General features: G+C 44.6%; 1 protein-coding gene across 5 annotated transcripts in view; it reads left to right on the plus strand.

The window, feature by feature from the left end:
- LOC137616443 (7SK snRNA methylphosphate capping enzyme-like) overlaps positions 1–14,401 on the plus strand; it is a 180,501-nt gene that overhangs the window by 123,374 nt on the left and 42,726 nt on the right. For all 5 annotated transcript variants that reach the window (XM_068346196.1, XM_068346195.1, XM_068346197.1 and 2 more), the window contains one exon: positions 6,132–6,738. In XM_068346196.1, coding sequence (XP_068202297.1) covers positions 6,132–6,738 — 607 coding nt within the window. The remainder of the gene's footprint in view (positions 1–6,131; positions 6,739–14,401) is intronic.

Genomic DNA, 14,401 nt, shown 5'->3' on the forward strand with positions numbered 1-14,401 from the left:
CTGCCTGGAGGTCCACTTTCATGTGTTGGACAACTTTCCCTTGCCAGGGAGAGTTAGCCTCTACCAGGTGTTAGGCAACTTTTCCTGGTAATGGAGAGTTACCCTCCACCAGCATCTGTCCAGCAATCTTCCAGCTTGCGGGGAGAATTGATGACAGCGGCAACAGGAGTTGGTCGCCTTTCCCGCCCGTGGGAGAGACTGCCTTAATCTGAGTGGTTTCCACCTCTGGTGATTCTTCTGGCAGGAATTGGATTCGTCCATTCTATGCCCTGCTCTTACTCTTCATAGTAAAGCCCCTTTGGAGTTAGGTGACTCTTGCAGTTCCTGCTCATAGCTGTCATACCCTCAGGGTACAAAACGATTCTTGTTGGAAACTTCCTGAAATATCTTCACACTCCTTAATTATTTCAGTTATTCTCTGTAAGAATGAATTATTATTATTTGCTGAGCTGCAACCCTAGTTGGAAAATCAGGATGCTTTAAGCCCAGGGGCTCCAACAGGGAAAACAGCCCAGTGAGGAAAGGAAACCAGGAAACAATTGATTTTTGTAAGAACAGCAACAATATTAAAATAAATATTTCCTATATAAACTATAAAAACTCTAACAAAACAAGAGGAGGAGAAACAAGAGAGAACAGTGTGCCCGAAGCAAGAGAATTCTAACCCAAGGCAGTGGAAGACCGTGGTACAGAGGTTATGGCACTACCCAAGACTAGAGAACAATGGTTTGATTTTGGAGTGTCCTTCTCCTAGAAGAGCTGCCTACCATAGCTAAAGAATCCCTTCTACCCTTACCAAGAGGAAAGTAGCCACTTACAGATTACAGTGCAGTAGTTAACCCCTTGAGAGAAGAAAAATTCTTTGCAGGACTTCAGTTTGTTTTGTATTCGTCAAAGAGGATTATGAAAGACGGGTGCTTGAAAAGGGATACATTCTCTAGATCATTGAGGCAGATACTCATTATTTGAAATTCAACGGCCCAACCGCGTAGGCATGACGTAATGAAGACATCACTACAATAACAGAAAATGGAGTTGATTATAAGAGAAGCTAAACTAAAGTAATATACAACACTTCCCTTTGGAAACATTGCCATAGATAGTGATGACTGCCGACCGCTTGTGGCTGGTGCGTCTCCCATCGACGAGCCTCGTAGGCTTTAACTCTTCACGGTTATTGCCGACATCGTGCCTTTGGGCACAACAAATCTCTTAGAGCTTGGTGAGGCCAGGTTCTCTGGGACCTGTGCCTCATGGTTTCCATCTCTTTTGAGGGAGAAACTACTTGCAGGCTATAACTCTTAAGAGGTTATTTCCTACATCATGCCTCTTGGGGCACAACATAGCTCATGAAGCTTTGGGACGCCAAGTCCTTCAGGACCTGCACCTCATAGTTTCCATCTCTTTAAAAGGGGTACAGTTCTTCAAGTCCAGCACAGCCATTTTCGTTCCCTTGTCAGTGGGTATGGGCCAGGTAGTGAGAAAAGTGAAGAAGAGCGGAATGAGTTCTGGAATGAATTAACTAGGTGTGTAGAAGGACTGGGTAGAAGGAATTATGTAGTTGTCATGGGTGACTTAAATGCTAGAGTGGGCGCTGGAGAGGTAGAAGGTGTCATTGGGAAGTATGGCGTACCAGGTGAAAATGAGAGTGGTGAGAGACTGGTAGATATGTGTGTTGAACAAGAGATAGTAATAAGTGCTAGCTTTTTTAAAAAGAAAGATAAAAATAAGTATACATGGGTAAGAGTGGCAAATGGAAGAGTAGTAGAAAGGGCATTAATGGATTATGTGTTGATAACTAAAAGAATGTTTGGAAGATTGAAAGACGTGCACGTGTTTAGGGGTATGGCTAACGGTATTGTCTGATCATTTTTTGGTGGAAGGAAAATTAGTTGTAGCAAAAGAGTGGGGGAATAGAGTAGGTGGATGTAAAAGGGAGCTAGTGAGGGTTGAAGAGCTAATAAAACCGGGGTTAAAAAGTAAATATCAGGAAAGGTTGAAAATGGCATATGACGAGGTGAGAGTAAGAGAAACTGGTAATTTAGAGGAGGAGTGGAAGTTAGCAAAAGAAAATTTTGTTGGGATTGCAAGTGATGTATGTGGCAAGAAGGTTGTTGGAGGCAGCATGAGGAAGGGCAGTGAATGGTGGAATGAAGGAGTGAAGGTAAAAGTGGAAGAGAAAAAGAGGGCTTTTGAAGAATGGCTGCAGAGTAATAGTATAGAGAAGTATGAAAAATATAGAGAGAAAAATGTGGAAGTAAAGCGCAAGGTACGTGAGGCAAAGAGGGCAGCTGACCAGAGGTGGGGTCAGGGACTGGGTCAGTCATATGAAGAGAATAAGAAGAAATTTTGGAAAGAAGTGAAGAGAGTAAGGAAGGCCGGCGCAAGAATTGAAGAGACAGTGAAAGATGGAAATGGAAGGTTGTTAAAAGGAGAGGAGGCAAGGAAAAGGTGGGAGGAATATTTTGAAAGTTTGCTGAATGTTGAGGATAATAGGGAGGCAGATATAATTGCTGTTACAGGTGTTGAGGTGCCAGTGATGGGAGATGAGAATGAGAGAGAGATTACAATATAGGAAGTGAGGAGAGCACTAGATGAAACGAGAGTAGGAAAAGCATCTGGTATGGATGGTGTGAAAGCTGAGATGTTGAAGGAAGGGGGTGTGACTGTACTTGAATGGTTGGTGAGTTTGTTTAATATGTGTTTTGTGTTGTCAATGGTACCAGTAGATTGGGTCTGTGCATGTATTGTACCACTATATAAGGGTAAGGGAGATGTGCATGCGTGTTGTAATTCAAGAGGTATTAGTTTGTTGAGTGTAGTTGGAAAAGTGTATGGTAGAGTACTGATTAATAGGATTAAGGATAAAACAGAGAATGCAATCTTGGAAGTACAGGGTGGCTTTAGAAGAGGTAGGGGTTGTATGAATCAGATTTTTACAGTTAGGCAGATATGCGAGAAATATTTAGCAAAAGGTAAGGAGGTGTATGTTGCGTTTATGGATCTGGAGAAAGCATATGATAGAGTTGATAGGGAAGCAATGTGGAATGTGATGAGGTTATATGGAGTTGGTGGAAGGTTGTTGCAAGCAGTGAAAAGTTTCTACAAAGGTAGTAAAGCATGTGTTAGAATAGGAAATGAAGTGAGCGATTGGTTTCCGGTGAGAGTGGGGCTGAGACAGGGATTTGTGATGTCGCCGTGGTTGTTTAACTTGTATGTTGATGGAGTGGTGATAGAGGTGAATGCTCGAGTGCTTGGACGAGGATTAAAACTGGTAGGCGAGAATGATCATGAATGGGAGGTAAATCAGTTGTTGTTTGCGGATGATACTGTACTGGTAGCAGACACAGAAGAGAAGCTTGACCGACTAGTGACAGAATTTGGAAGGGTGTGTGAGAGAAGGAAGTTGAGAGTTAATGTGGGTAAGAGTAAGGTTATGAGATGTACGAGAAGGGAAGGTGGTGCAAGGTTGAATGTCATGTTGAATGGAGAGTTACTTGAGGAGGTGGATCAGTTTAAGTACTTGGGGTCTGTTGTTGCAGCAAATGGTGGAGTGGAAGCAGATGTACGTCAGAGAGTGAATGAAGGTTGCAAAGTGTTGGGGGCAGTTAAGGGAGTAGTAAAAAATAGAGGGTTGGGCATGAATGTAAAGAGAGTTCTATATGAGAAAGTGATTGTACCAACTGTGATGTATGGATCGGAGTTGTGGGGAATGAAAGTGATGGAGAGACAGAAATTGAATGTGTTTGAGATGAAGTGTCTGAGGAGTATGGCTGGTGTATCTCGAGTAGATAGGGTTAGGAACGAAGTGGTGAGGGTGAGAACGGATGTAAGAAATGAGTTAGCGGCTAGAGTGGATATGAATGTGTTGAGGTGGTTTGGCCATGTTGAGAGAATGGAAAATGGCTGTCTGCTAAAGAAGGTGATGAATGTAAGAGTTGATGGGAGAAGTACAAGAGGAAGACCAAGGTTTGGGTGGATGGATGGTGTGAAGAAAGCTCTGGGTGATAGGAGGATAGATGTGAGAGAGGCAAGAGAGCGTGCTAGAAATAGAAATGAATGGCGAGCGATTGTGACGCAGTTCCGGTAGGCCCTGCTGCTTCCTCCGGTGCCTTAGATGACCGCAGAGGTAGCAGCAGTAGGGGACTCAGCATTTTGAAGCTTCATCTGTGGTGGAAATGTGGGAGGTTGGGCTGTGGCACCCTAGCAGTACCAGCTGAACTCGGCTGAGTCCCTGGTTAGGCTGGAGGAACGTAGAGAGTAGAGGTCCCCTTTTTTGTTTTGTTTCTTGTTGATGTCGGCTACCCCCCAAAATTGGGGGAAGTGCCTTTAGTATATGGATGGATGGACAAGGGGACGACTTAAAGCTACTCACCAACCCCCTGTGGTTGGGTAGGATGAGCATGAGTACTTTCCAATGACCTTATATTTGTAGAGAAGTCATGTGCAGTGTTGCACACCTATTCACTGAGCTCTAGCAAGGTGGATGGTCAAGCTCCTATGCTTAACAAAGGTCTGCGAGCAACTAAGGCAGAGCTTCAGTTTACTATTGCTGCACCACTTACTCCCATTACCTGTATCCATCCTTTAGGTAAGTCAACTCTCTCCTCACCAGCGTTTGTTAACTCCCGGCAACGTTCGCTAACGCTTGCTGATACTCACCAGGGCTCGCTGATACTTGTCAATGCTCGCTGATACTCACCAGCGCTCACTTATACTCGCCATAGCTCTCTTATATTTCTCAGCACTCGCTGATACTCACCAACGTTCACTTGCAAGCCTGTAACCAGACGTATTGACTCTTCTTTCATTCCTGTTTGCCGATTAGAAACGAAGAAATACAAATTTTTATCTTCGTTTATAAGAGAATATAAGAGAACAGTTGTGATCTTTGTGTTTTTTATTTAGAATTGTACTTGTTGATATGAAATTAATTATGAATAAATAATGATGGCATTAAAAGGAAAAAATGATACAATCTGTTATTTACCGAAATGAAAGAAAAATATATCGGTAATGTAGTATTATGCGTTCGTACATACAATACAGTTCTGTTCATTGGGTTTTTTTTATATGAAAATATAGTTATTGATGTAGAATTAATTGTAAATAAATAATCATGACATTAAAAGGAAAAAATTTTACGATCTGTTATTTATTTACCAAAATGAAAGAAAAATATATCGCTAAGATTTTTATTTGCATACTGTAGTAGCATTGTGTGTACAGTACTTGCATACTCTACATACACAATACGTACAGTTCTGTTCATTGTGTGTTTTACCTTAAAAATGTACTTATTGTTATTAAATAGGAGAGCAGGATCAAAGTAGGAGATAACCAAGGGGAGAGCAGGACTATGGTGGCGTGTGAATTTTAAGATTATTTTTGGTGCCTGGGTGAATCTCGTTTCGTATTGTGAAAATTTTTTCCTAGTATGAGGTGAAAAAATCTTTACATCTTGTTTTGTATCATGAATTTTTCATATTCAGAAACTTTTGTATCAAGAGGTATCACTGTATGTATATTTATGTCCCTGTCCTCCATGCGAGGTGTAGTCAGGCAATGTCTAGGTTAAGTGATAGATTTAGCTCTAATTTTTCGCTTACCTGGTTAAGTCGTGCAGTATTGCTAAATTCTACGCTAGCACTGATTGCCAGGCTGTCATCCTTTAGGATCTCGAGGTGTCGGTGTTCCCTCTAAACAGCTCATGCATAGCATAGAGGGATACTCCAGGACAGTCTCCAACCAGTTGGTTTTAAGGACTTCCACCCACTATGGTGCGAATCTCCTATGTAAAGAGTGTAAGGTTTGTATCTAGTGTCGGAACAAATGACAAATTTGAAATAATTTTTATTTTTCCTAACAATATAAACCTGAAGCTTTTTACACATAGTAGTCCTGCCATCACTTTCCCCCGGAACTCCTGCCACAATTGCAAAGTGATGTTTGTTTACTTTAATGGCTGGTTTCAGCTATTGCCAAAATAATACTCCTATACTAATTACTGTATTCTAAATTTGTCAGTTTTTTTTGTATATAAGAATAACATTGTCCCTGATCATTATCTTATTATGTTACCACTGTACATTTATATAGAAATATTGTTTATCAGTGCACTTATTTTACAGAGAGTCTGGAGGCCCGGTAACCCCTGTAGGAACAAAACCATCAACAAGTGGGGGATTTCAGAGACCTGCATTTAAGAAGCAACGCAATAAATCTGACAATAAAATTGTTAGTCCTGTCATCCCGCAACCTGGCGTTGAACGAAAACGCCATCCAAGTCATTCAAGACAGTTTTACTTAGAGAAGCCTCATCTAAGTCAACAAAATTTGAAGTTGCCAAAGAAATTCAATCCCAAAAATGAACACTTCCAATATGGTAATTACAATAAATATTATGGTTATCGAAATCCTGACATGTCTCCAGATATACGTCTGAATTATTTAAAACCCGAGTGGTTCAATGGGAAACAAGTGCTTGATGTGGGGTGCAACATTGGTCATGTTACATTGACAATTGCTCGTGACTTTAATCCGAAGAGAGTTGTCGGTATTGACATCGACAAAAAACTTGTTAATATTGCTCAGAAAAATATAAAGCACTATCTGAAAAAGGGTGATCCCAAAGAAGCAGATTATCCTAAATCAATGCGATTATTGTACGGACCTTTGAAGCCATCTGCAACTGTGGATGAAGCGCGGTGTTTTCCTCACAATATCAGATTTGTTCATGTAAGTATATTTAGATTTTTTACTTTGAAGCATAGGCTGTTAGTTGATTTATTAGTGTGAAAGAGTTATGAACTGTTAATGTTCTGCATATTTTCTTGTCAGTGGGTTTTTTATGGAAATAATAAATGTACAGTACATATAGTTGTGCTCTGTTATCTAGTGATACGTCATCTGATCCATTTATCTAAAGTCAAACACAATGTAAAGAAAAAAGACCATGTTATTTTTGTTGTAATGAACTATAATATCAGTGCAATACAGTTATTATTTTTGATTTAGCACTATATGGTGCATATGCATATAATTGTCACATAAGTAATGTGTAGGGGCTAATAGGGATTTGCTATTACTTGGGGTTCTGTGTATAAGCATGGTACATGTAAATTCATGTATAGGAAATTGAATTTTCTGTCAACAAGAACAATTAACTTAATCCATCAGAATAGCTCTACAACTTCTCCTATTTGCATTGTCTTGGATATAGCTTGTAGTATTAGTAAAATTAAAAGATGCTCAGTGTTATTTTAAGGCCCTTTATTCCCGTAGTTTTGTTGGGATTCCAATTTCCATCAATTGCTTTGTCTAGATGCTAAATTATTAATTATTTCGTCATTAATTTTTGTTCGACTGCCTGGTAATTTACCTAAGTTTATAACTGCTTATATATTTAAATGTTTATTATCAGTAATCATAAGTTGTTTTATCCCTTGCCAGTTAATTACAGATACTATGCACTGAAAACTAAATATGCACAAAGAATAATTTCAGATGGTACAGTACTATATTTGAAACCACAAAATGGGTTAAAGGTAGGCTCCAGTAACCCATGTTGGTCATATAGAAGTAAATCTCTTCTTACAAAACATCCAAACTCTTCCTTTTATTTAAGAGTACTTCATTGATTCAGCTGGACTCCATTGTTGAAGCTTCTTAACTGGAAGGTTGATTAGCTGTAGGTAGGTAGGTGGTGATTAGTAGTGGATATCTATTTCTCACCTACTGCCTTGCTCACTTTTTCTTCAGCTAAAATAGGATATACAAGAGTTAGATGAACTTTTGTTGTTACTTTTGCATTGGTTGGATATAGGTATGAAGAGAAAGGTGGATGCTGTTCCAAGGAGAAAAGTGTTTACGAACAGAGGTTTACTCATTCAAAGGGTCAACAGGATCAACACTACTATACATTTGTGACCAATTCAAGCCCAAAAGATCACTCAAAATCCCATTCCAGTCTGCTTGAGATTTCATAAAAATCTTACATGAGTATGATACATCAGGGTCAGGCTGCTCAGTCTTCACTACTAATGAAATCAAGGCATGATCAAATGTCCCAACAGGAGAACCAACCTTACTTGTTATAACCCCAGGGGAGTCTGTGTTTGCGTGGTCCAAGCAGTTAACAGACCTGTGAGTAGCTTCACTTATGATTTGCTCACAATGCGATTTAGAGGCTAAGCTTAAAGCTATTAAGCCATGGTGATCAGTAGGAGAAACAGAATTTAACCACTCCCTATTGTTAGCATTGAAATCACCAACAAAGACAAAAAAGGCTTTTCTATCATCTTGTATATTAGCCATAATGGTAAGAAGCCAATTAAAGATAGAGTCATCCATGTCTGGATTCCAGTAGATCAAACACAAATAGTTGTTATGCCAGCCACAAACTTTTATTACCAGAATCTCATGCCATCCACATTCATAGTAGGACTTATGAGAAGCACGGTACTCAGTCCTAAAATACATCGCCATTCCCCTGGCCCTAGGAATAGCACCCCGTTTCAAAATTATTGGCTTCTTAAAACCATTTATATGGAGCTCAGATGATTGCCTCATATTAGAAACAAATTTTTGAGCACAAAAGAATATCATACTGTCTGGACGCAAATGTAAGGTCTTGAATATTTGCATGAAGACCACGAATATTGCAATACAGTAGACGACATTGACGAAATCTAGGACATACTGGTCCCGGTTTTCGCTCAATATCTCCAGACAGCATAATAATTAATGGTAAAAAAAAAGGTACATCATACTTAACAACTAAATTAACAAGAATGATAAAAAAAACAATCAGTTTTAAGGAAATTTCATCATCTCCTCCTTTGCCTATTGATGCAAAGGGCCTCGGTTAGATTTCGCCAGTTATCTCTATCTTGAGCTTTTAATTCAATACTTCTCTATTCATCATCTCCTGCTTTGTGCTTCATAGTTCTCAGCCATGTAGGTCTGAGTCTTCCAGCTCTTTTAGTACCTTGTGGAGCCCAGCTGAACGTTTGGTGAACCAATCTTTCTTGAGGAGTGCGAAGAGCATGCCCAAACCATCTCCATCTACCCCTCATCATGATCTCACCCACATATAGGACTCAAGTAATCTCTCCTCTAGTTTCATTTCTAATCCTGTTGTGCCATTTAACTACACATTTCATTCTGAGTGCTTTGTTTTCAAATCTACTAAATCTATTAGCGATTGTTTCATTGTCATACCATGACTCATGTCCATAGAGTAACACTGATCTCACTAAACTGATATATAGTCTGATTTTTATATGTAATTTCAGGCAATTTGATTTCCAAGTTTTACTTAACCTAGCCATTGTCTGATTTGTTTTTTTCAAATTTTCACTAAACTAATTATAAAGACCCTGTATTGGAGATCATAGTTCGTAAATACTTGAATGATTCTACCTCATTAATTATTTCTCCTTCCAATGATATTTCATATTCCATTGCATACTGTACTCCATTCTCATCATCTCTGTCTTCCTGCTATTTATCTTCAGCCCAACCTCTTGTGATATTTCATGTATTCTGATAAGCAAGCTTTGCAAATCCTGTTGTGTTCTGCTAACAAGGACAGCATTATCAGCATACTCCAGGTCTGCTAAATTCTTATCACTAATCCAGTCCAATCCTTCTCCTCCATCTCCGACTGTTTTACGCATTACAAAATCCATGAGGAGGATAAACAACATAGGTGACAACACATTTCCTTAGAGTACTCCTCTTTTCACTGGAAATTCATTTGATAAGACTCCATTACCATAAACTTTGCACTTGCTATGGTCATGAACAAACTTAATCAAATTTACATTTGTTCCAACACGAATACTTACCGAGAACTACTTTCTTAGGAGTTACCTGTAACCTCCTCTCTACCGACCAGAGTTTTGTGTATGGTACCCTCTACCCCGTTTTCTATGGAGGCCTACCCCCGGCATTAAAGAATGTGCCCCGAGGGTAGGCTTATCGTAGGTCGATGTCCGCCCGGGTCAACAGCTTCAGTAAGTTCTCTGGTCGCGACGTTTCAACACGTCGCCCTCGTTCTCTATCGATCCTTTGTGTGCGTTCTGAGTGTCCCACGTGTTCCCCGCGTGGTAACTTGTGTTTCCTGTCTACTGTTCCCGGGTGTTCCTGTGTGTTCACCTTCCACCCTTGTGCTTACCCAGTGTATTCCTTGATTCCCTTCGTGCTTGTGTCTTGCGTGTGTGCATTATGGAGCAAATCCGCCGTTGTCCTGGGCCTAGGGCCGGTAAATCATGTGGAGCGTTCCTCTCCAAGCCTGAAGTGGACCCTCACTCCCTTTGCTCCTCCTGTAGGGGAAGGGTTTGTTCGTCAGCAGATACGTGCCCGGAGTGTGTAGGTTGGAGTGATATCCAGTGGGTACGTTACGGTACTAAAAAGAGAAAATCGGCAAAACGTTCCCCCAGAAAAGCTAGCGTTACTTCGCCGCTACCATCACCCAGTGAGCGGTCCGACGGGGCCTCTGTTTCGCCGTCCCCTACACAGAGTAGGGGCCGAGGTAAGTCTGTCGTGGAGAATGAACAAAGCGGCCTTCCCCAAGAGTCTAGTGAAAGTGCAGTGGCGGTTGTGGGTCCTTCTAGGGCTAGTGAAGAACCCAGTAGTGCGTCCAGAGAGTCGGCCCTTGTGCTCGGGGGGCACGTGTCCTCCGATGACCCCTTGTGGGGTAGTAACGCGGTGTCTGTGTCTTCGCCGCCCTCGTGGGCCTGTGCTTCAGGGTCTTCGGTAGGCGGAGACAACCAAAATAAGTTACGGTCTTCGGGTAATGATGCCTTCGGTTGGAAGCTTCCGAAGACACCAGCTAGGTCCCCGTTACGAATGGAAGAGGGCCTGGACCCCTGGATTCCTAGCATGGAGCGCCTTGGATCGTTCCCGGCCCCTCTCACGGAAGTCCCCGAAGATTTCCTTCAACCGTCGACCTCGGGCACTCAACGGGTTAAGAAGTCCCCCGCAGTCCCCGCTACCGCCCGTCATACGATAAGTACAGTGTCGTCGGGTTCGTCAGAAGATTATTTCTCGTCGGGGGAAGAAGCCAGGAGAAAACATCGTCGTCGGAGAGAGCGGTCCAGGAGCAGGCGTTCCCGTTCTAGGTCGCGCTCCAGGTACAGTAGGAAGCGCTCCCGCTCCCCAGGGCGTAAGTACAGGAGGAGTAGGTCTCCTGATGGCGATTGGGTCTTCGTACCCCGGGAGTCAAGAGTACTTTGTTCCCCGGACCGCCGGTCCAGAGAGTTCTCGCCAAAGATACCGTCCTCCAAACACGACCTTGACCCTCGCAACCAAGCTCGCAGGAAGGACTCTACAGGTAGGCGTAAGTCCTCGAGGCCTCCGGTTCACCCCGCCCAGCGGGGGGAAACGCGCTTCTTTTCGGGCAGCCTGGCCGAACCATCCCAGCTGGTGCGGCCTTCGGGTCGGAAGGAACGGTTCCCGCTGTCGGGTCAGCCCACGGGAACCGCGTCCTCGTCACCCAGAGCCCTTGAGCGGACGAGAGTCCCCGCTGAGTCGGCGATGTCTGCATTAACCCAGGCCCCTGGTGCGGACGTCCCCGCCGATGAAGTCCAGTACCTCGGTAGGACGGCACCCCTGGCTCCAAGAACTAGACGTCCGGTCGGTGTGCCCGGCAACCCAGCTCCCCGGTCCCAAGCCGAGACCTCGGCTGACGGGAGGGAGGGTTCCCCAACGGAGGACTCGGCCTATAGGAGAGTGATTGGCCTTATCAGGAGGCACCATAAGATTGAGGAACCTGCAGCTACGGACGAAGACTACTGGAGGTCAAGCCTGTTACGGATAATGCAGACCCCTACCCAACCTAAGACGTCTCTAGCGCTTCCTCTAGCCCGAGATCTGGTCCTAGGGCAAGAGTATGTGGACAAAGTGGTGGCTAGTAATGCTGAGGCCCCCAAAACCCAGAGTTCCTCAAAATTGCTCCAGGGCCTCAAGACTCAGGGCAAAGTATATGTGCCAGAGGGGCATCGCCCAGGCCCCTGTAAAGTGGAATCTTCCATTGACATCCTGGGTCAGGGCGTCTCAGAGGATAGAGCCTCTTCAGCCCCAGTTTGTTTCTCTCCATCGGAGGCCTCCATGATGGAAGAAATGTCAAGGGATCTGGTGAACGTCTCCTCTTGGCTGGACTGGTGGGCTTCCACCTTAGTAGGAGTACAAGCCTCGTTCGACCCCGCGGACCCTGACCAGCAGAGCCTCCTGAGGGAACTTATTACCTCCGGGGGTAAAACCTTAAAGTTTTTAACATACCAGTCGCTCGCCTTGACAGCTAACTGGGTACTCCGCAAAAGAGACACCGTACTGGCTAAGGTGTCCCGGAAGGTTCCAGACAGGGAAGCGCGGGCCATGAGGAGCCTACCCTTGTGGGGGGAGTCCTTGTTTCCCCTGAAAGAACTAGAGACCATCATGGAGAAGGTCTCGAAGAAGAAAGAGTCTAACACCCCCAGGCCTACGCCTTCTAGGAGACCGCCCTACAAGAGGTCCGTCTCAGATAGTGCCGCGACGGCCCAGGCCTCTCCCAGCACGACGAGGAGAGAGGCTCCCTCTTCCTCCTGGTCCTCAGAGCCTCAGCCCCCCCGTAGGGGAGCTCCAGCATCCTCAAGCTCCTTCAGAACAGGTTACTCTGCCTCTAGGAGAGGCCGTTCATGCCGCTCCTCCAGAAGGAGATAGAGTGGGAGGCCCCCTATCCCCGCCCAAGCCTCGGGTTGGGGGATGCCTCAGACTACATTGGCAAGCATGGAAGGCTCACGGAGCGGAGCCTTGGACAGTGTCCGTACTAAAGGAGGGCTACAGACTACCGTTCTTAGCAGAACCACCCCCTCTTATCCCGGCCAGCCGGGCGGAATGGCTGGCTCCCAAAGACCCGTTGAAGAAGACCGCCCTTCAAGAGGAGGTGTCCTCCATGTTAGAGAAGGGCGCCATGGAAGAAATTCTTCTCCCAGGCCCGGGTTTCTACAGTTGTCTGTTCCTAGTAGAAAAAGCGACGGGGGGGGGGTGGAGACCGGTTATAGATCTGTCGGCTCTCAACAAGTTCATCAAGAAGACGGACTTCAAAATGGATACTCCGAAGTCAGTCCTGCTGTCCTTGAGGGAGAAAGATTACATGATGACCATAGACCTCAAGGACGCCTACTTCCAAATTCCGGTTCACCCCTCGAGTCGAAAGTTTCTCCGGGTGAAATGGGGTTCCCAGATCCTGCAATTCAAGACCCTTTGCTTCGGATTGTCAACAGCGCCCCAGGTGTTCACGAGAGTTTTCACGACTGTCTCAGTGTGGGCTCACGAACGAGGCATTCGCCTCATCCGATACCTGGACGACTGGTTGCTTCTTTCCTCCTCGAAGGACCTCTTGGAGGAACAAGGGATGAAACTCCTCCAGTTTTGCAAGGATCTGGGCATCGTAATCAACCCGGAGAAATCAAACCTATCCCCATCCACCAGAATGAACTACTTGGGAATGACGTTAGATACCATGCTGGGAAAAGCCTTCCCTTCGGGGGACAGAATAAACAACCTCATGAATATCATTCGGCCGTTCCTGTCGGGGCGTCCCAGGAGAGCGAAAGACTGGCAGAAACTGATAGGTCACCTGGTCTCATTGGAGAAACTAGTTCCCCAAGGCTCAGAGCCGTACAATGGAACCTGAAGAACCTCTGGTGCCAACTGGACTCACAAGAAGTCCTAATCCCAGTTCTACCAAACACGAGACCCTCCCTGGAATGGTGGCATTGCCGGTCGAACTCACTCAAGGGGATGCCCTTCGCGAGCGACCCCCCCGAGTCACTACTGTTCACAGACGCCTCCAACCAAGGGTGGGGAGCCCATCTCCTCGACGAAACAGCACGAGGGACCTGGTTGGACGGGGAAAAGGAACTCCACATCAATGTCCTGGAGTTGAAGGCAGTCCAGAAGGCTTGCCTACACTTCGCAGATCTTCTAAAGGGAAACACCGTGGCGTTGATGTGCGACAACGCCACGGTAGTAGCATACATAAAGAAGCAAGGAGGCTTGAAGTCGAAGGAGTTGTGCAATCTCACCATAAAAATTCTAGATTGGGCAGAAGAGAACCAAGTGGTGTTGTTAGCGAGGTTCATTCCCAGGAAGAAAAACGTGCTTGCCGACGGTCTCAGCAGAGTGGGCCAGATACTAGGGACAGAATGGTCCCTCCTTCCAGAAGTAGCCAAGCTCATCATCCAACGTTGGGGTTCCCGGGTGATGGACCTCTTTGCAACAAAACTCAACGCCCAACTCCCCGTATATTGTTTTCCTGTACCAGACCCGAAAGCAGCCTTAGAAGACGCCTTTCAGCACAAGTGGGACAATCTAGACGTGTACGCTTTTCCCCCTTTCACGTTGATAAGGCAGG

The sequence above is a fragment of the Palaemon carinicauda genome, chromosome 22 (genome assembly GCF_036898095.1).
Source record: "Palaemon carinicauda isolate YSFRI2023 chromosome 22, ASM3689809v2, whole genome shotgun sequence".
Lineage (NCBI taxonomy): Eukaryota > Metazoa > Arthropoda > Malacostraca > Decapoda > Palaemonidae > Palaemon > Palaemon carinicauda.